A 22,804-nucleotide genomic window follows, 5' to 3' on the forward strand; every position below is an offset into this window, starting at 1 on the left:
GTTACCTTTCCCTTGTCTCCAACTGCACTACCAGATCCTAAATCACATAGCCCCGCACTTGTGCTTCTTGTGCCCTACAAGAGTAAAATAAGATATACATGCAAGTTACTACATAATCTAATTAATACCAATATAAATGATGAGCACGTGTGTATAATAAAATACAAACGACTAGGTGCAATAATATATGTACCGTCAAGCTATCAAGGCCAAATGAAATGGCCATCAAGGTGCCCTCCTGGATTTGTGTCAACTCCTCCTTGGTCATCAACTATTAAAAAGACCATGTAAATAAAATTTAGTACTTAATATTATCTAGATTATAAATATTCATTTAAAATGTAGAATGAACTGTGAAAATACAAATCTTACCACTACATCATCAATGTATGAAGAAGGTGCCTCCTCACCTCTACCATGCAAGGACTCCCCAGGGTATCCTCCAGTCTATGTCATAACATCTGGTGCATCGTGCATCTATTGCACCTCATAATTTGCACTGTGCGTAGGAGGATCAACAGGCTATTCAACTGGACCCAAGCATATGTGCCCACACATGACACAACTATGGAGCATGCAAATGTGTGGAGCCGAGGACATGTCAGCGCCACCGAATGCACCGCTACCATCAAAGGTAGGTTGAGCTATTGACACAACCTGAGAAACCAAAAGGGTCCTCAAAGAGTGAATAGTCGATATGGTATGTGATGTCGCCTCACAAATGATATTTGGATGCTGCAGTGGAGGTGGGGGATCAACAGGAGGAGGGGGCACATATGAGCTCTGGACTACTCTGGCTGCCCCAGGTCTATTTTGGGGCATACCTAAACCCACACCCTGGAAAGGTTGAATGCCAAAGTAGTTCACATGTTTTCCTAAAACAAACTCAACATACAATTATTTGATGAAGTAGAAGGGGACATCAAGATTGTTGTTGGGTGGTTTGTCGAAAACAATCCACCAATGATCCCAAATGTTTTTAACAATACCATCATTTGTGCACCATTCAATAGAAAGTTTTGTTTTTGGGGGGTCTATGGGTTGACCAGTGCAGGGATTCACAAACAATGCGGTTATAGCGGCTTTGAATATCTCAAGATCCTTGATCTCCTTATAGGACAAGCCATTTGCATATTGTTCCCTCATAGAATCTTGCCACAAAAGAGCGACATTGTGCTCCTCAGTGATGGTTTCCATACTCCTTATGATTGACATGAGGGGATCAAACATTAGGTTCAGGCAAGGGATCCTACGATAGACATCTGCAATCCCCCTCAATTGGTTCAAATTTTGTGTAATTAAATCTTGAATTGAGGGGGGGTTTGGCAAATGAGCGTTTGGTTGTTGCGGTTGTGGTTGATCAATGTTTTCACTGTTATCCCCCATTTTTAACCTAATTGAATGTAAACAATTGAATTTAGTTAACAAATTTGAACAATTCTATATTTGATTTTAAAAAACCTAGTTTTCATGAAAAAAACCATATTTTCAATGAAAAAAAAAAAAAATTAAAAAAAATACAAAAATTGAATGAAAATTATTGAAAACAATTAAAATCCTACCTTTTAATGTATTTTTTAGCAAATTTGGGTCAAACAACCAGATATCGGGTCCAATTGGATATCGGATTCTAAAAAATCATGCAACCCGTGGGTTAAAAATAACTCAGAGGTTGTCACGGTCCATTTATATTGTCTCAGAAAATTGTATATCCGATTTTTATACTTAAATTATTTTAAAATAACATTATATTATATAGTATAATAATATATTATATTATATTATAATAATATATTATATAATATATAATATAATATAATAATATATTATATATTATATAATATGTAATATATAATATATTATTATATTACATTATATATTATTTATGCGATTTTATCCGATATCTGGTTTGCTTAGGAAATCGGATATCCAATTTGCTTAGGTGTTTACCATGCCAAGGTGTACTCACACCCAGGCCAAGCAAAAAGTCAACACGGATTTTTGCGTTTTTAGGCGAGTGGAAAAGGCTATTTTTTTCACATCGCCACTTTTTGGCCCCCATGATCCTGCACTAACTGTATATTCAAAAAAAATATTATATTTTTAAAAATTAAATGAAGAAAGTTCAAGAAATATATATAATGAAAAGAAAGAGGGGTTTGAACTTTTGTAAGTGACATACTATTGTTGCTATGAATTTGAAAATTAAAAATTAAAATTTAAAAAGTTTATGATATACAATTTTACCATGATTGAGTTAGTTCTAATTAAAGATCACCCTATTGAATGATCATTATGTTTTTGAAACATTTATAAAAAAATTTAATCAACTTAAAAATTAAATATATATACCTATAAAATGATATGATATTGTAAAGCTAGTTTCTTAGAAATGACTTAATGGATGACAATACAAACTTAAAAATTAATATTCCAAAAACTCTATGATTTTAAAAATAAAAACAAAAGTGATTGAATATAATTTTAATCTTAATTTCTAAGTGGGGGAATATCTTAGGTAGGTTTTTCTTATATAAAAAAGTACCTTTCTCACTTAGTCAAAGTGGACCCATAAATTAATTCTTAAAAAAAATTAAAGTTATAAAGTTATAATTAGATGATTGTTTAAGTAATTTGGAAGGGAAGTGCAAAAATATAATAATTTAGAAAAACAAACTCATGATTATTTTAAAAACAAAAGTGATTGAATATAATTTTCATCTTAATTTCTAAGTGGGGGAATATAGGTAGGTTTTTCTTATATAAAAAGTACTTTTCTCACTTAGTCAAAGTGGACCCATAAATTAATTCTTAAAAAAAATAAAAGTTATAAAGTTATAATTAGATAATTGTTTAAGTAATTTTGAAGGGAAGTGTAAAAATATAATAATTTAGAAAAACTAACTCATGACTATTTCTTATTGTGAATAAGATGTATCACATCTAAAATAAAAAATTAAATATGATATAGAAATTCTAAATTTGAAAATAATTTATTATAAGATTATTGAATAGATCTAAACTCTTGAAAATTTCAAATTAAAATAATTTAAAAAAAAATGTCATTTACAAATTTATATTCAAAATCAAAGGAACAATTATTATTTAAATTCAATCACACTTTATAACTAATTTTATTGTAAAAATATTTAAAAATAGACAAATTTTTTTAATTATATATAACCAATTAAATTCAATGACACTTCAAAATTAAATTTAATATCTAAAAATATTTTTAAAATACATTAATTTCTTTATATAATATATTATTTAATATTAAAAATAATATTTTCAAATAATATTTTGTAGAAGTCAATGAATCTTCTTTTACCACAAGTCTAGTCAAATGAAAGTGATGTCTTATCATAAGTATAGCAGAATCTTGAAATGTTGCAAAATCTTTCACGTCAGTTTGAATGCAGGAATGGTAGTTCTTATTTTTCACGCGGCAAATCTGGCAAGAAGTCACCTTCATACGGCAGGAAGTCATCTTCCTCGTAATTACCTGCCTTCTCATTTTCCTGCACTAGTTGGAAAGTAAAATGCCAAAATATCAGTGGCGCTTCATTCATTTTTCCAATTAAAAATATTTTTGAAACGTATGTCTCACGCATGGTTCTCTTCCCACTATTTGGACAAAACAGCATTAGCCTTTTTTGGACTCCACTCAACACCTCTTCTTCGTTATATGCATTTGCCTTCTCAATCTCATTAACCTGCTAAATTGCAAGCTGATTCCCCAAAACTTTCAATCACCCATGGCCAACCAACTTCAACTTTTGTTTTCTATCATTACACTCTCTCTTCTCCGCTTCTGCTGCGGATGTACCGAGAGGGAAGCCCATGCCCTTCATCTCTTCAAAGCTGGCCTAAATTACTCTTCAAATGTACTGAGTTCGTGGGAGAAAGGAAGAGATTGCTGCCTCTGGGATGGCATTTCCTGTGATAACACCACTCATCACGTAGTGGGTGTTAATCTTACAGGATCTGACATGAAGGGCGCCATATCTGAGAGCTTGTGCACCCTCCCTTCTGTTGCAACCATACGCCTGTCTGACATGGGATTAACAGGTACTATCCCCCCCTGCTTCACAAAACTCTCTTCTCTCGCACTGTTAGATTTATCTGGTAATAGTTTGAGTGGGAATATTCCTCCTCTGTCTAATCTCTCTTCTCTAACTAGCTTAGATCTCAGTTGGAATCAACTCACTGGAAGCCTTCCCTCCTCTTTCTCTAATCTCTCTTCTCTAACTACACTAATTCTCTATCATAATAAACTCACAGGAAACATTCCCTCTTCTTTCTCCATTCTCTCTTCTCTAACTGACCTAGATCTTAGTGAGAATCAATTCACAGGAACCATTCCATCCTCTCTCTCTAATCTCTCTTCTCTAACGCACCTAGATCTTAGTCAGAATCACTTGAATGGATGTATACCAAATTCCTTGGGCAATCTCTCTTCACTGCAAGTGATGGTTTTGTCTGACAACCAGCTGACTGGAACTCTTCCCCCCTCATTTTCAAGGCTCTCCTCCCTTATTGCCCTCGTTGTTGATGGGAATCCATTCAACCAGAGTATTACTCTCTTAGTGCTACCCTCTACACTTGAACAACTCTACATCTCACTAAATGGCCATCACATTATTTTAGAGACTCTCTTGCAAAGCCTTAGAAAATTAGAGATATTGTCCTTATCCAATTGTGTACTCAACACCAGCACCACATGGATTCCCTCATTTCAATTAGCAATGTTATATATGGCATCATGTAAGGTAGTGGATGGTCAAATCCCCTCATGGATTTCGACTCAATTCTATCTTGAAGAGTTGGAAATAGCTGAATCCAATCTTGTTGGAGAAATTCCTTCTTGGCTACTAGATATGAGCCTACGCTACATCAATCTCACAACAAACCATCTGCAAGGTCATCTTTTGCTGAATACTTCAGCTTGGAAAGCAATAAAGGTCTTGGATGTGTCTAACAATGCATTGTGCGGACATATACCTCCAATTTGGCCGCCTCATATACAAGGATTGTTTCTCAATGACAATTTACTGACAGGAAGCATTCCTCCAAGTATGCAGGTCTGCTCTTCACTGCAAATGTTAAATCTGGCGAATAACCATCTGAATGGAATCATCCCTCCGAGCATAGCCAATTGTTCCTCACTTCATATTTTGAATCTGGGAGATAATAATTTGGGTGGTATGATACCATCTGAGTTTGGTGCGCTACGTCAACTACAGTCACTAGTGATAAAGAATAACCAGCTGAGTGGAGCATTTCCTTGCTCAATATCAAATTGCACAAATTTACTTTTTCTTGATATTGGGCAAAACCTATTCATAGGGCAGATTCCTAAAGCAATAGGAAACCTTTCAAATCTGCAAGTGTTAGCAATGAGGAAAAATAAATTTGAAGGTAGCATTCCTACAGAAATTGGGCAACTGAGGTACCTACAAATCTTGGACCTCTCTTCAAATATTCTATCTGGGTTTATACCACATAGCATTTTCAGTTTGCAAGCAATGTTGATAGAACCACAAAATGGATTTATCATATTTCAAATGTATTTTCTTAGCAGAAGGACTGAGTTCATATATGAGGATGAACTGAACATGAATTCTAAAGGTAGAGATGAGCACTACACATATATTTTTTCCAAGATGGCATCCATAGACCTTTCCAACAACCAATTAAATGGTAATCTTCCTTCTGATATAGGAAAGTTGAAAGGCCTAATATTGTTCAACCTATCCATGAATAATTTCAATGGTACAATTCCAGATAGTATTGTACAAATGAGTTGGCTTGAATCATTAGATCTTTCTACAAATCATTTCTCTGGACAAATTCCATTGGGACTTGGATCTTTGAGCTACTTGGGGGCCCTGAAGTTATCCAACAACAATCTTTCAGGTAGCATACCACAAGGAGGACACATGGCAACATTTACAAAATCTTCATATGAAGGGAATCCAAATTTATGGGGATGTCCACTTCCAAAGAATTGCTTTTGGCCAGAATTTTCTCCTCCTCACCTTCTAATTTCTTTAGCTACCAATGAAGAGGAACATATTGAGGTAAGTCTGTTGTATTGGATTGGAGTCGGACTGTCATATGGTGTGGGTTTTGGAGCTGTGGTGGTGTCTATTGTATTTACAAGGAAGTGGGGACAAAAATACTTTGATGGGGTTGACATGGTCTTGAAATATTTATTTCCATGGATAAAAAATTTGACAATATGAAAGGTTTGTTCTAATGAGCTCTTAAATTTGTTTTATTTATTTATTTATTTTAAAATATTAATTTACTATAATCTTTTATTTGTATGTTTTGTAGGTCTTTGTTGGGATGTGAAGCCTGACTCTTCATTTCACCTTCTCATCTGTGTCTCTTCGTCTTCTCTTGAAGACTATTGTATATATATGAGGGCAAACCCCTATGTATGTAAGTTGCGATAAAATAAAGATCTTTGCTCTTCTTTTCTTGTGGATGTAGTCAAATTGGTGAACCACGATAAATTCTTGTGTTTGTGTATAATTTCTGGTTTTCTGATTTGTCTTCTATTTTAACAGTCTTGGAGTAACTAGATGAAAGATTTTTAGTGGTATGTTATTAATTTTGAGATAGATTGAACAAACTTGTGTGCTCATTATCATTACCATAATTTTTTATGGACGTAAGCGAGCTATATGTAAAGGTTTTATTTCAAATTTAATAAAAATGAAATTAGAAGCATTGTGACCTTTTAATCTTTATTAAATCTTTTTTTTTTCTTTCTAAATATATGGTATTAAAAAAAATGACCTATATTTTCTTTATTTAGACACATTTTACATGGTAAAAGAATTTTCATATTTAAATTTAATGTACATAGTACATTAAATTTAAAATTATTTATTTTTCATGGTTAAAACATTTTCATTTTAAAACAAAATACGTATAAAATAGTGTTAGCATCTAACAAAAAATTGATGAATTAAAATGTGAAATAGATGATAACCATTTGAAAAATCCAAAATTGTAGTACTTCCATGATAAAGTAGATATAAGCATATCACAAATATTTCATATTAATATATATTCAATCTTCAAGTTATAAGACTGATTTATAAGTTTTTTAATTCTATTTATAGCAATTCTCTTCTTTTTATAAAAGTGTAATTTATAAATTTTTAATTCCATATATGTCAGTTCTATTCATATCTAAGAAAAATAAAATCTTATAATTGAAAATTAGCCTCAAAATTTTTCCCCCACCAACCAAGGGATCAAATTTTAGAATCAATAATAACATTTTATAGCTATTCAAATATAAGTTTTTGAGTTCCATTTGTATCATTTTTCTTGCTGTTTTAGGAAAATAAAGATTCCTACAATGAAAAATTAATATTATCTTGGAACAATTTAATTTTCTTTGGTAGTGTAGTTTTGAAAATTGCAACCCTTCTGCAATTCCACCTACACTTTTGTAGCCACTTTAGTCTCCATTACCCTAGCATTTGTTTAGGATCATTTCAGCCCTTGCATCAACTTTTTTCCTCTCAAGATGCTCAAGACTAATTTTTAGTAGCTATCTTTCAACATTAGTTTTGAATTAGCCATGTGATTCTCTTATTGCTTGTCATATTTTTAGCAATATTCATTTGGACACTAGCTTGGCACGTGGATGTTCATGCATCGTTCATTTGTCCTACAAAATCTTAACATTCAAATGTCAATTTTGAGCATATTGACACTTGTCACCTGCTCATGTTGGTGGGAAACAACTCATAATCTTCTTTCCCTCCTTTTTTTCTCTTCTAAATCTATCTCTTTCATTCATGTTATCTATCTTGGTTCTTTTGGGCAATGCCTTTTCTCTCCTAGCTATCTCTTTCTCTCTCTTGCTTGCTACAACACTCTTAAGCTCACACATAGTCTTTGCATCTCTCTTGGCTTTCTCGAGTCTTGTTGGTAATATCTATTTGTTTATCTTGTCTTTCAACATCTTGGGGATTCATCACATCGATTACCTATCTATTTATCTTTCTATCAATTTATCTCTTGTAATATGGGTTTGCCTCCATTAAGCAGGGTTTATTTCTATTATGTTATCTATTTATTGTTTTATCCAAATCTATCTATGTAGTTGTCTGTGGAGGTGAGAACATTAAAGAAGGGTTTCGACTCAAGCAAATCCCTATATAGCCCCAATATTTTTCCTCTTCTTCTTGTGTGTAGATTTATTAGAAGCATACAAACACACAAGGGTTTGCTTGTGCTTTATTTATGTCATTTATATTTATTTATTTTATATTTAATAACTAGTATTTTTTGTGACATTTTTATCTAAAGGATAGAGTTGGGTTTTCATATTTATAAGTCTTTTTTGTTTGTGGTTTGTACATACAAGACTACAATGTGTCACACAAACATTTGCACACTATGTTGGCATCTCTGATCAAGATGCTTAGATTTGAACCGAAAAATTCCTATCATCTGCTCTTTCCATTTCTATAACAATAATCTTCATTTTCTTTTTCTATAATCAGATATCTTCACTAGTTCTTATTGTTGAAGTTATTTGAATGTTTCTTGTGAAACTATCTCTCGAGGGAACATAATCTCCTTTATGCAGGGTCATATTTACAATGAACCCAATGTTAACATTACTTTTACATTATTTTTGAATCATTCTTTATCATTCCTTCAAGAACTTAACATACCCTAAAGTAAGGACAATTCAAATATTTGCCCTTTAAAAAAAAAATTGGGGTACTGCCCTGAACCCTATTCCATGCTATCAAATTTTAAATGATATAATGACCTTGAACTAGCTTCTTTAAGCATTATTTTCTTAATTTATTTTACTATTTTTAAAATGCATTTATTTTCTTCTTGTTAATTCATTTTATAGTTTTAGTCAAAGTACTGGACGGTTGCAAGCGAGAATCTCTAGTCACTTCAACAACGAAATGTATGCCTCAGGGACAACTAGGGACTGGTTCCCAGTCTCCCATGCCTGCTGGTGGGATGAATATTCAGGGGTAAGCGGAGTCTGAGGATGACATAGATTTGAAAGCTGGGTTTCAGGCGGACCTGAGTGATTGGGACCCTAGGTCTATGGATCCAGGTGTGAGCTCTCTTGGTGAGTCACGTGTTCATTGGATGGTGAAACCTTTTACGGGTCATACGAAGTGGGTTTTTTTATTAGGTGCAATGGGAAATCTACGAGCCTCTCTATTTCTAGTTAAACCAGCTGGGAAATCTTCATTTCCCCTAGTTGTTGTTATTTCTGACAAAAATAGTAGTAAGGTGACTCTTGAAATCCCCGATCAAGTCATTGATCATAATATAGCTATAAAGGATTTGACCCTTGTTGGAAAATTTTTGGGCCTGAGACTTAATATTGATCTGGTAAGGGTGTTTGTTAGTAAGAGGTGGAAGTTAAAGGGTCAAGTGGAGACTTCGGCCCTCCCAAGGGGATTCTTCTCTTTTGTCATCTCTTGTGCTAAGGATATTTCTTCTATTCTCTATGGTGGACCATGGGTGATGGGGCGGTCCTCTCTTACACTTAAGAAATGGACCCCTAATATGGATATGTTTAATTATTTCTTTGCAGTTGTTCCTATGTAGGTCAGGCTCTTTGGACTTCCGATAGAATACTGGCATGAGGATATCTTTAAAGGTATTATTGAAGCTTTTGGGGAATTATGCTCAATCGATCATATGACAACTGCCAGAAAAAAGGATGGTTTATGCTCATATTTGTGTTGGGATTTTGCGATCTAAGGATCTCCCTCCCTTGATAAAACTTGTATCTGTTAGATAGCTCAGATAACCAGAGGACAACTGAGAGGAGGGGGGTGAATCAGTTGTCAACAGATTATAGAACTTTAAGCATTCAAAACCTCATTATCGAAACACATAAACTTAATACTGAAATGTATAACCCAAATAACGGAATAGAATATATAGCAATTAGGCATAAACATAAATCACATAATAGTTACCATCCATCTATAACACATGACACCAAGATTTGTACGTGGAAACCTCGATAAAGGGAAAAACCATGGTGGGAAGCCTACCCACAGTTAGATAATACTTTTGTAGTAAGTATGTGATTACAAAATGAGGGGCCTGCACATGCAGGAAGGCCAACAACCTAGAGCGCACTGCTCATCACAAAAGGAGCCTCATTGACTACAAAGGAAATCTAGACTACAATCCAGAAGGAAGAGTGAACTGTAAAATAGCATCTCCTATGCCTGAGTATAGTTCCGGTTAAGCTCGATACTGGAGGTCTTAAATCTCTCTTACAAATCCAATTCGATCACTTATCATTGACCACAACCTCCTCATATGATCACAACCTTGTTAGCACACATATAATTGCATAACCATAACCCATAACCATGACCATGATCTACAAAGAGATCTTACATCATATATATACCAACCCGAGACCTAAACATTAGGTCCACCACCTAAAAGATAATACAATAAGTTCATAATATAAACTTGCAATCCAATGATAATCCAAGTCGGCCTGGGACCAAAACAATATAAACCAATCAATAAATCCAACCAGTAATGCATCGGGAGCATCATCAAAGAAGTTACATAAACTGGTCCATAACCTAGCAAAATAAGACCGGACCCAAAATAGGTTGCCATAAACCAAATCCAACACCACTGATCAACAAGAACATGAACAAGATAACCAACTGCATCCCGCGAACCATCTAGAAGCCACACCAACACCACTTATCACGTGCATCAAAAGATCTTCAACAAAGCTCTATCGATAAAAACCTTATCAGTAACCAAAAGGCTTACTAGAGAAAATGATAGCATGTGAGTCATCAAATCTCGAACCAACTGATTGTGATATGCATATGAATAGCATAAATGACAGATTCAAACCAATTCCACAAGCCCAATCATACCAGATCAATATCATAATCCAACCACTCTACCAGAACCAATTGGAAACCGATAAACGGCCAAAACAACCAGTGTTGCCATCAATGCAACACAATCAATTCCTCCAATTTGCCAACAATCTCCCCCTTTGGCATTGATGACAACACTAGATGTGAAAAAAATCCAGGTGCCATGAAATGCCAAACAAGTCTCCCCCCCAAAAAGATAGCCAACAAACTCCCACTGTGAAAGATATCTTGGTTAAGCTCTGATCTCTCTCCTGACTGATATTATAGTTAAGCTCTATTTTTCATATATATCTCTCTCCCTTTGACATCAATGCTAAAAATATGACATAAATATCAAACAACAATAATATAATCCTTTTAACCACACAACTGACTACTCCCCCTGAGTAGTAGCACCACCACATCAACCCAGAATGAATAATAGGTCTGATAAATGCATACCAGACTGATGCCTATCAGCATCACTCAAGTCTCTACCAGAGGGGCATAAACTCCCAATCTGTCTCTAAAGTACTCAAATGATTCCTTAGGAAAAGGTTTAGTGAAGATATCTGCAATCTGTTCTTTAGTGTTCACATAAAGTAGTCTAACTTCATTTGCTTCCACCTTCTCCTTCAAAAAGTTGTACTTGATACATATGTTCTTTGTCTTAGAATGAAATACCGAATTCTTTGATATGTCAATAGCAGTAGAGTTATCATAGTGAATAACTATTGGTTCATTACAATCCATCTTTATATCCTTCAACATTTGCTTCATCCATAGAACTTGTGTATAGTTAGTAGCAGCAACAACATACTCAGATTTAGTAGTAGATAAAGAAGTACATGACTGTTTCTTGTTGATCCATGAAACAAGTTTCTTTCCAGGAAAGAAAGCTCCACTGGATGTGCTCTTTTGGCCATCAACATCTCTAGCCCAATCTGCATCTGTATATGCACTTAGTGTAAAACCATCATCTTTAGGATACCACAAACCATATTCAGTTGTTCCCTGCAAATACCTAAAAATCCTTTTCACCGCACTCTCCTGATTCTCTCTAGGATCACTCTGATATCTTTATACAATACAAATTGCATTCATTATATTTAGTCTAGTCTAAGTTAAAATAATATAACAAACCTCCAATCATAGACTTGTGCCTTGTAGGATTTACCAGAGCTGATACTGTTGGCAATTGACACTCATTGGATTCATATGTTGTCATTGATGGCAACATGGTAACATTGTAACTTGGCAACAAGATTCATAAGGAAGCATACATCGGCATACACCGGCATTTGGAGGCATTCACCGGTAGACACTAGCATTGGAGAATCCAGGGTTACACCGACACTGACACCAACATCCAACACTTCAGTGAAGCCGACATCAGGCTTGGACCCGAAGGAAGTTTTATTTGTAAATATCATTTTGTAATTAAGGCTGACATTGTATATCTTTTGTAATGCATTGTAAGCCGATATAAGGCATATTGTTTGTGAAGGGTATATAGGTCAGTTTGGTAAGGTCATTATAGATATAGATCTGAGAGACTGAAATAAGGATATAGGAGACTGTGTAATGTGAAGTATATGTATGTAGATCATTTGTATGCAAATGTTATATCATGCAATTATTTGTAGATAGTTTGGAAATCATTCTTGGTGGAGAGGAGATACCGGTAGAAGTGTTTAGGGTTTATGAACTGGTACATAGCAGAACTATAACTGAAAATCTTTTTGTCATAGCATATGCTTTTTGTGAGTTCATTATTACTATTTTATTTTAGAAGAAGCTTGTAGTCAGTGAGACTCCTTCTGTGATGAGCAGTGTGCAAACCCCCATTTTATGTAATATCCTTTCATATGGCCAGTGAACTGATATTGTGGGTCACAAATCCCATCGTGGTTTTTCCTCTTTGTGGTTTTTCACGTATAAATTTTGTGTGTTATGGTGTTCATTTATGTGGATGGTTTATTTGCTTCAAGTTATATGTTTCTTCATTTACTAGTTTATATGTGTACGTTATAAAAGGGTAAAATCATATCTTAATGGCAGAACACTGATTCACCCCCCCTCTTAGTGTTCTTGGATCCCAACAATTGGTATCAGAGCCTAGTTCCTCGGAAGAAGTTTAACAACTTGAGCAAGATCCCGAAACTAGAATCATTGAACATGGCTATGGAGAAGCAACTTGAGATGGATCTTGAGGATTATGATGCTGGAAGGAGGAAGAATTTAAAATTGCAAGAAGAATTGAATTCTGCTAAGGAATTCATTCTTGTCCTGCAAGAAAGGTTATCATCAGCTCAAGCTAAGAGAAAGGAAATTTTGAAAAAACAGGATGATGAAGAGAAAAATGCACTTAAGGAACAATGTCAGAAATTGAGTCAAGAAAGCATGCTCATGAAGAATGAAATGCAAGACCTGACTATGAGGTTATCAAAAGATATTGAGGACAGAAAGAAGAAGGAAGAAAATCTTGTTATATCTCTGAAGAACAAATTTGATGAATGTGGCAGATTGACTCATGAGAATAATCTATTGAGAACTAATTTGGCACACTCCCAGAACAATGAACAAGAAATTGAAAGACAAATAACTACTATGAGAGATGATCTGACTACTGCAAGTGAGTATAAAGGAAAATTCAGGATTAGTGCTGCACAGTTGGATGACTTATTGAAAAGACAAAGGTAGAATGATGATTCTAGAGGACTTGGATTTGTACAAGGTGAAAGCTCCAATACTGCAAATGAAGATCAGACAACCGGTATGCAAAACTCATCAGACCAGAGGAAACTGGTAAGGCAATCTAATGCTTATAAATTCAATGGTAGATTCTTTGTTTGTGATAAATTTGGGCATATGGCTAAACAATGTAGAAATAGAGCAAATCAAAACTATAATTCTATTCCTAGTCAATGCACAAATTGCAAGAAATATGGTCATAAATCAGAGGATTGCAGAAAGAATGTCAAATGTCATGCATGTGGAAAGTTTGGTCATTTTGCTAATCAATGTAGGTCAATGAATGACACTGGATATGTTAAAGAAATTCAAAAGAACAATGTTACATGTTATGCATGCAACAAAATAGGTCATATTGCTAAGTATTGCAGAAGCAAGACTCAACCGGTTAGCAATAATAAATAAAATGAGAAAGGAAAGAAGAAGGTAGATGAAATAAAACAAGATCACACCAAGAGATGGGTTATAAAGTCTAAAAAACTAAGTGCAGATGGATCTACACCAGTAACTCCACCGATAGAATAGAGCATTCCTGCGCCGACAAGAAATTTCACCGATAACTGAGGCATACGCCTTAGGGGATGGAAAATATATTATAAATCTTGCATATTCCCCAGAGGAGATCTAGAAGAGATCTAGAGAGTTGGTTTACCCAACATAAGACTCTAAAACCAGCATCCGGTAGGGTACATCATGAAGCATTTATGACAGTGAAGGATTAGGGTTTACTTGCTAATAAAAGGGGAAAGTGAATTCATTTTCACTCACCCAACATTCAAGCAATCCAGAGTGAAGCAAAGACAAATTTTAGGTGATTAAGAGCGAGCAAAGGAATTCTGAGAGGATTTCCAGTAATCATCAGAGAAGCAATCAAATCTTCACATCGATGATCATTTTCAGGTATTTCTTCGAAATGGCATCTGGATCATTTGCTCCTACTTCATTGCAAATCACACCATTGTTGAAGTTAAGGATAGGCTAAGACCCATTTTCAAGGAAGTTCCCCAGATAGCTAAGAAAGAAGACTCTGCGAGCGCATTCTCTAGGGTTCCCGATGACGTGATGTATGTTGAAGATGTAAGGGCATATATTCATTACACCTTGGAGGATCTAGGTACATAAGAGATAAAGGGCATGTATCAATCTGTGATACTGGGAAGTTCTAGAACAATCAAGTTGGAATATAAGATCATCGAGGATCTAGGGTTAACTGATATCCTATACATATCAGAATTCAAAGATGAGGTGATCAGATATGTTCTGAGCAGGGTTCACAATGAGTTCATCTAGCTGGATCAGCCCTAGATAATCACAAAGGAAGAAATTCAAGTAGTCACCGACTTACCCAAAGTTGGACAAGAACCTGGCAAGAAGATTTCCACCACTGCGGTTGAGAAGCTCACCGACGCAACCCATGATGGAAGATCTATGAGGGTTAGCACAATCAAGGACATAGATGTGAAATTTGTCAGCATGATAATAGACTATAAGGTAACTCAATCTAGTCGACTGAACCCTGTTGCTAGTTCCTGCATCCATGCTGCTTATTAGATGTTAAATAATAATGAGAAGTGTGACTTATGTGAATGACTGAGAAGTGAACTAATACTGAATCTTGGAAAGATTAAGAGTGTTAAGAAAAGAACTTTTAGGTTCAGAAATCTCATTGTTTGTTTAATTCTTTACTTCATAAATGAGCTACCCAGTCTAGGGAAGAAGTGTTGGGCTCATGACATACCAGTAGGTATGCAAATCAAGGAAGAAATCGCCAGTCTTGGTACCGGTAGGGATGAAAAGCTTTGGGGCTATTTCAAAACATTTTAGGAAAATATGAAACAAAGGGAAAGAATATCAAAGTACATTGTGGAGAAGTATTCCATTGATATCTTTTTTATGGTGAAGACTGATGAAACTCTTATGGAGGTAGTAGAAATTAGGAACATATGGGTCACTGAGCTTGGATATGAAGTGGATGATAGCATTTTTGAAATTTATGCAAAAATGTTTCTTGAAGCTCCATTGGATGATAAGAAAAAACACTTTGGTACTGTTGAAGAAAAGGCTCTTGAAGTCAAAATTGGCTTTGACAAGAAAAGAAGAGAGAAGAAAATAGATAAGATGTCTGCATATATATAAGATGCAATCCATAAGATAGACACTCAACTGGGATCTGGATCCAAACCGACAAAGGAACCGGCAATGGTTAGTGCTCCTAAGGAAAAGAGGCCCGAAACTTTCATTTTTTTTGTCACTTCTGACTCTGATCCAGAGGATAATGAATCTCTAGCATTCAAAGTGGTACAAAGAAAGAAAGTTGACCAGCCTTCGGTAGAGAAAAAGAATGTGGAGCCAAGGAGGAAGCTTGTGAGAAAAGTAACAAAACCTACTGCACCCCCACCTTCGACTAGGAAACCTATTCGGAAGAGGAAACCAGTCACATCCACTCTGGTAACCCACAACAACAACAAGAAGAGTGACAATGCTACTGAATTTGGTAAGGCTACAATGACCTGTGCTGAATTGATTGATGAAATAACCAAGGATGGAATTTTGAAAAATGTATCCATTTATTATGAAGATTTAGAGGATAATGAGCAGAATGAGATTGAAGAGGTAATTTTGTTACACATAGATATATATAAGAAAGTCTTAGTAGAAATTTTGAAGAAAATTCCTCTATCACTATACAATAAATTAGATGCTAGAAGACTTGATGCAGTCAAGAGCGATAAAAAAATTAAGGAAGTAGAACTTTTGGATTTGTGTGGTTCAATAAACAATGAGGAAATGAAACGATGCATTGATGTTTCAAACAAAATAGTTTTTAGTAGCAAACCCTGACAAATAAGCCTAATGATGGGTAGGGTAAATGAGGTAGTAAATGAGACCAAAGATGGTTGGACCAAATTCTTCCAAAAGAATCCTGATTTTGTGACCTCCCAAGAAGAATTTGTAAAAGCAACAACTTCCACCATCCCAGACAGATCTAAAGGGAAAGGTATTTTGGATAGTTCAGCTCCAATTTTGAATAAACCGGTAGTAACTATAAGTATACAGACACCACCGGTAGGAAAGGAGAGTGTACAGTCAATACCGACTGAGACAATTTTTGAACAAGGCAATGTACAGGGTATTTACAATATTATGGATAATATTCCACCAACAATAATGGATACTACACTAGGTGGTGAAGCCACTAGTGCTAAGGAGGACAAGGTAAAGGGAACTAAGACTATACCGGTAGTTAATATTGAATCCCCGACAAAGGTTTTGGCAGTTGACACTTCTCAAGTTGAGAAGAAATCAATCACTGAGATGAGTCCCACTGAGTTAATGATGATGTCTACTCAGAAACTAATAAAGGAGGGATCGACAATTAAAGGAATAATAGATCACTCAATCACAGTTTTGCACAGACTAATTCCTAATTGTGAGATTGAAAATGAAGCAAGCCCTTCTTGCAAGCTTAAGGAATTAACTAAGCATATATCTAACAAATTTTAATCTTTGCAGCAAATTTCAGACCGACAGGCACTTGAGAGATTTACTATGGCTAAGAGAGCCTCTTTTGATCAGATTATTGAAACAGAGAAGAAGAAAATTGAAGGAAAATTAATTCTTATTGGTAATTGTTTGAAACAATGTACAAATATCTACAGGGTCTGTTGTAACATAGAAACCCTTATGGCAAATGTAGATAGCAGGTTAAAGGAGTTACATGATAAGGTTGCCAATATTGCAAATTATTTTGATGGATTAACCTCACTAACAACATCTGTTGATGGACAAATTTTGTCTTTGGAGAACCAAAATTTTGCTTTTGAAAAGGAAAGAGACAAGATCAGTTGGAGAGCAAGGAGTCTTAGAGGATTGGTGAGTCCAAGATTGGATTCACTCAGTGTACATAAGAGGGAATGTATGGATATGATTGCTAAGTCCACACCGACAGAAGTCAAAGAGAAGAAGACATCTGCACACTTACTGAGTGGACTTGTATCCATATCTGAAACTTTCAGAACTGGCTGGGATACATATTTACAGTTGCTAGACAAGGCTTACCCACAAATTTTAAAATTGGTCAAGCTCTGGTAAAGTAATTTGTATTTATTAATTCTTTCAATTCTTTCACCAGTCTTTAGCATTGATGCCAAAGGGGGAGTGTATATAATGTAAAAAATATAAAAAAAATATGGGAAGGATATCCGAAATGAGTGTATTGCTCAGGGAGAGCATACTTTAGGTTAAACCAACGGAGAATCCATTTTTCACTTGAGTGTTGCCATCAATGCCAAAGGGGGAGATTGTTGGCAATTGGCACTCATTGGATTCGTATGTTGTCATTGATGACAACATAGCAACAAGATTCACAAGGAAGCATACACTGGCATACACCAGCATTTGGAGGCATTCATTGGTAGACACCGACATTGGAGAATCTAGGGTTACACCAGTACTGACATCGACATCTAACACTTCAGTGAAGCCGACATCACGCTTGGATCTGAAGAAAGTTTTATTAAATATCATTTTGTAATTAAGGCCGACATTGTATATCTTTTGTAATGCATTGTAAGCCGACATAAGGCATATTGTTTGTAAAGGATATAGGTCATTTTGTTAAGGTCATTATAGATATAGATCTGAGAGACTAAAATAAGGATATAGGATACTGTGTAATGCAAAGTATATATATGTAGATCATTTGTATGCGAATGTTATATCATGCAATGATCTATAGATAGTTTGGAAATCATTCTTGGTGGAGAGGAGATACCGGTAGAAGTGTTCAGGGTTTATGAACCAGTACAGAGTAGGACTATAACCAGAACTCTTTTTGGCATAGCAGATGCATTTTGTGAGTTCATTATTACTGTTTTATTTCAGCAGAAGCTTGTAGTCAGTGAGACTCCTTTTGTGATGAGTGTGCTCTAGGTAGTGTGCCTTCCTGCATGTGCAAGCCCCCCTTTTATGTAATATCCTTTCATATGGCTAGTGAATTGATATTGTGGGTCACCAATCCCACCGTGGTTTTTCCTTTTTGAGGTTTTCCACGTATAAATTTTGTGTGTTATGGTGTTCATTTATGTGGATGGTTTATTTGCTTCAAGTTATATGTTTCTTCATTTACCAGTTTATATGTGTATATTATAAAAGGGTAAAATCATATCTTAATGGAAGAACACTAATAAACCCCCCCCTCTCAGTGTTGTTGGATCCCAACAATTGGCATTAGAGCCTAGTTCCTCAGAAGAAGTTTAACAGCTTGAGGAAGATCTTGAAACCGGAATCATTGAATATGGCTATGGAGAAGCAACTTGAGATGGCTCTTGAGGATTATGATGTTGAAAGGATGAAGAATTTAAAATTGCAAGATTAGTATATCATCATTAGTGATGTTATAATATAAATTACTTTCAACATTACCTTTAGTGAAACCAAACTTCAAAATATTTATCCAGCCTTGCATACCAAGCTCTAGGGGATTGTTTCAATCCATATAAAGCTTTCCTTAACCTACAAACCATGTTTTTGTCATCTGAAAGTGAAAATCCATCAGGCTGCTCAATGTAAACTTCCTCTTCAATATCTCCATTAAAAAATGCACACTTGACATCCATCTGATAAAATTTGTAGCTCTTATGTGCAGCATAGGCAAGACATAATCTCACGGCTTCAATCCTAGATACCGGTGCAAAAGTCTCATCATAATCAATTCCTTCCTTCTGAGAATATCCCTTATGGACCAATCTAGCCTTATTCCTCACAACTTGTCCATATTCATTCAATATGTTCCTAAAAATCCATTTAGTCCCAATAACATTCTTATTTTTAGGCCAGGGAACTAAAGTCCATGTGTTATTGTTTCCTATTTGATCTAATTCTTCTTCCATAGCTTTCATCCAAAATTCATCTTTACATGCTTCAATTACAAATGCCGGTTCAACTTGAGAAGTTAAACATACCTCATCATCTGCCAACCTTCTTCTTGTCATCACTTGTTTATTCTTGTCTCCAATGACTTAATCTTCTAATGATTTAACCTTACATACTTATGAGTCTTCTGATTTTTTGTTCCTTTGCTCTGATCTTCAGTTACTATTGAATTTCTGATACTATTGGGGTAACTAGTTCAACATTTTGTTATGGTGTAGGTGCTATCGGTTCAGTTAAGATCATTTCCACTGCCAATTTTCTCTCATAAGTTTGATTTGACTTTTGTTATGCTCATCCACCTTGACATTAGTGCTCTCCACAATTCTCTATAATCTTTTGTTATAGCATCTATATGCTTTACTTTCATTAGAATAACCAAGAAATATCCTTTCATCACATCTAAGATCAAAATTTACAATGGAATCATCTCTTTTGATATAAAATTTACTACCAAAGATTCTGAAATACTTAACTGTATATGTATGACCAAACCATAACTCATATGGTGTCTTACCGGTGTCTCCTTTGATATGAATTCTGTTGAATATGTATACCGTCATGCTCACAACTTCTCTCCAATAGATATGAGGCAGATTAGCTTCCATCATCATGTTTCTAGCCCCATCCAAGATATTTTTGTTCTTCATTTCCACAACTCCATTTTGCTGAGGTGTCTGGGGTGCAGACAATTGTCTCCTTATACAATGCTTCTCATAATAAATGTTAAATTCACTGGATGTGAATTCTCCACCTTGATCTGACCTTAAACATTTAATCTTCAATCCCATCTCTATCTCAACTTTAGCTTTAAAGATTTTAAACTTTTCAAATGCTTCAGATTTCTCCTTTATAAAAGTAACCCACATCATTCTAGGTTAATCATCAATGATTAGCATGAAATATCTATCACCCGGAAAACTTTTGATTCCAGCAGGACCACACAAATCTGTGTGAATAAGATCAAGAATATTATTATATTTGTCTTGTATACTCTTAAAAGAAGTTTTGACTTGCTTTCCCATTTGTCATTCCTTAAAAACCGGATTATAGGGCTTCACAATCTTAGGTATATCTCTAACTACCTTAGTAGAACTATTTTGTACAATGCAATCAAAATTCACATGACACAACCTCTTATGCCATAGCCAACTTTCATCAATTTGTGCAATCAAACATGTCTTCTTATCGGAGTTCAAATGAAATATGTTACCTTTAGTCTGAGTACCAGTTGAAATCTCCAATCCAAATCTGTTGATAATATTGCATTTTCCATCCTTGAGCTGTAACTGAAATCCCTTATCTACCAACTATCCTACACTCAAAATATTATGCCTTAAACCTTTAACATAATAAAGATTATCAGTATTATCCTTACCATCCAATGATATAGTTCCTCTTCCCTTGATCATGCATGCTTTTTCATCTCCAAATCTAACCAAACCACCATCAAATTCTTGCAAAGATAAAAACTTCCTTTTATCTCCAGTCATATGATATGAACATCCACTATCTATTACCCATTCATCCTTGTCTTCAACTTTAGCAAGAAGGGCCTTCTCTTCAGGTACCATATCATCTTCCTTGATAGCCAAAAATACCTATTCCTTTCCATTGCCAAATCCACTAGCAGAATCTTGTATCGGTTCATCATCAGAATATGTCACACTTTCTTCATTAGTGTAGTAGCATGATTTATCTTTGTTCTTCTTGTACTTATATTTGTTCTGATATTGATGGTTAGGCCTAAAATATCTTCTAGCTCTTTCTTCAAATCTTGAATTCCTCTCAAGACATCTAGATGCAAAATGACCTATCTTATTACATGCAAAATATTTAAAAGGTGATTTTCCTTCATACTTACTTTCTGCTGGACCTTTAGGTACTCTTCTAGAAAATATGACTTCAAGATGCTCAAAATCTTCATCTTCTTTCTTCATTTCCTCTAGTTCTTTTGTATACAAATCTTTCCAATCACTCTTGTTAGTAGATGATATAGATGCATGAAAAGCAGGTTCAGATTTTGCAACTCCAAAAGGTCCAAATTCCTCAAGCTCAAAAGCAGATAACTTTCCAACCAAATTATCTCTATTAAAATAGGTGTTTTCCATAGTTCTCATCTCATTAATTGCAGTAGCCTTCATCTTGTAAGCTAGTGGTAAAGCTCTCAATACTTTAGAAACTATTTCATCTTCGCTCAAAGATCCACCACAACACTACATTCCCATTAAAATTCCATTTTGTTTCCATAAAAGTAGTAATCCTTTCATCATCTTCCATCTTCAGGTTCTCATATCTCACCCGGTAACCATCAAGTTTAGCAATTTTAATAGTAGGGTCACTTTCATTCAGAGTCTCCAACTTATCCCATATAGCCTTCATGGTTGCTTTGTCAGTTAGTCCCATTATTTTCTAATCAGAAAGTGCACACAAAAGGGCTTCTCTAGCTCCACAATCATTCTCAAGCTCCTTATCCAAGCCTTCCAGAGGAGGATTACCAAATGCCGGATTAAAAGGGGTAACTCTTTTCTCAGTGATCTCTCAAATCTTCTTGCCAAGACATTTCAGATGAGTCTCCATCTGAATCTTCCATACCTGTAATTTGTTCCATCAAGCCTAGGAATTTCTCTCTGAAAAATAGTTGTAGATGAACTTGATGAACTTGAACTATTAGATGCCATAGGATCTTCCTCAAGTGGTTAAGCTTCTATAGAGAGGACCAGGCTCTGATACCAATTGTTAGAACACTTAGATAACTGGAGGACAATTGAGAGGAGGAGGGGGGATGAATCAGTTGTCAATAGATGTTAGATATTTGGTTAACCCCAAATACACTGAGAGGGGGGGGGGGGGGTAAATCAGTGTTTGATCGGTGGATGAAAGATTTAAAATTATTTGCAACTTTATAACTGAAATTAATATACTGGTAAGAAAATAATAATGCACTAAAGAGTAACAAAAGAATCAGCATCTATGCACACCATAACACAAATATTTTTGGCGAGGAAACCCAGTAAGGGAAAAACCTCCGTGGGAATTGTGACCCACAATATCTACTCATTGGCCAATATGAATAAATATTGCTCAGTACAATAGGGGCTTGCACATGCAGAAAGGCCAACTGCCTAGAGCTCACTGCTCATCACAAAATGGAGTCCCACTGACTACACAATTGGATGGTTAAATCGAATAATAAT

The 22,804-nt window shown here is 35.1% G+C and overlaps 1 protein-coding gene across 1 annotated transcript; it reads left to right on the forward strand.

The window, feature by feature from the left end:
- Nucleotides 1–3,730: 3,730 nt before the first annotated feature.
- Nucleotides 3,731–6,248, forward strand: LOC131074322 (probable leucine-rich repeat receptor-like protein kinase At1g35710). Its single transcript, XM_058010914.2, has one exon. The coding sequence runs from the start codon at nt 3,759–3,761 to the stop codon at nt 6,246–6,248; it is 2,490 nt and encodes an 829-aa protein (XP_057866897.2). The 5' UTR covers nt 3,731–3,758.
- Nucleotides 6,249–22,804: the final 16,556 nt, after the last annotated feature.

Source organism: Cryptomeria japonica, chromosome 8, assembly GCF_030272615.1.
Source record: "Cryptomeria japonica chromosome 8, Sugi_1.0, whole genome shotgun sequence".
Taxonomy (NCBI): domain Eukaryota; kingdom Viridiplantae; phylum Streptophyta; class Pinopsida; order Cupressales; family Cupressaceae; genus Cryptomeria; species Cryptomeria japonica.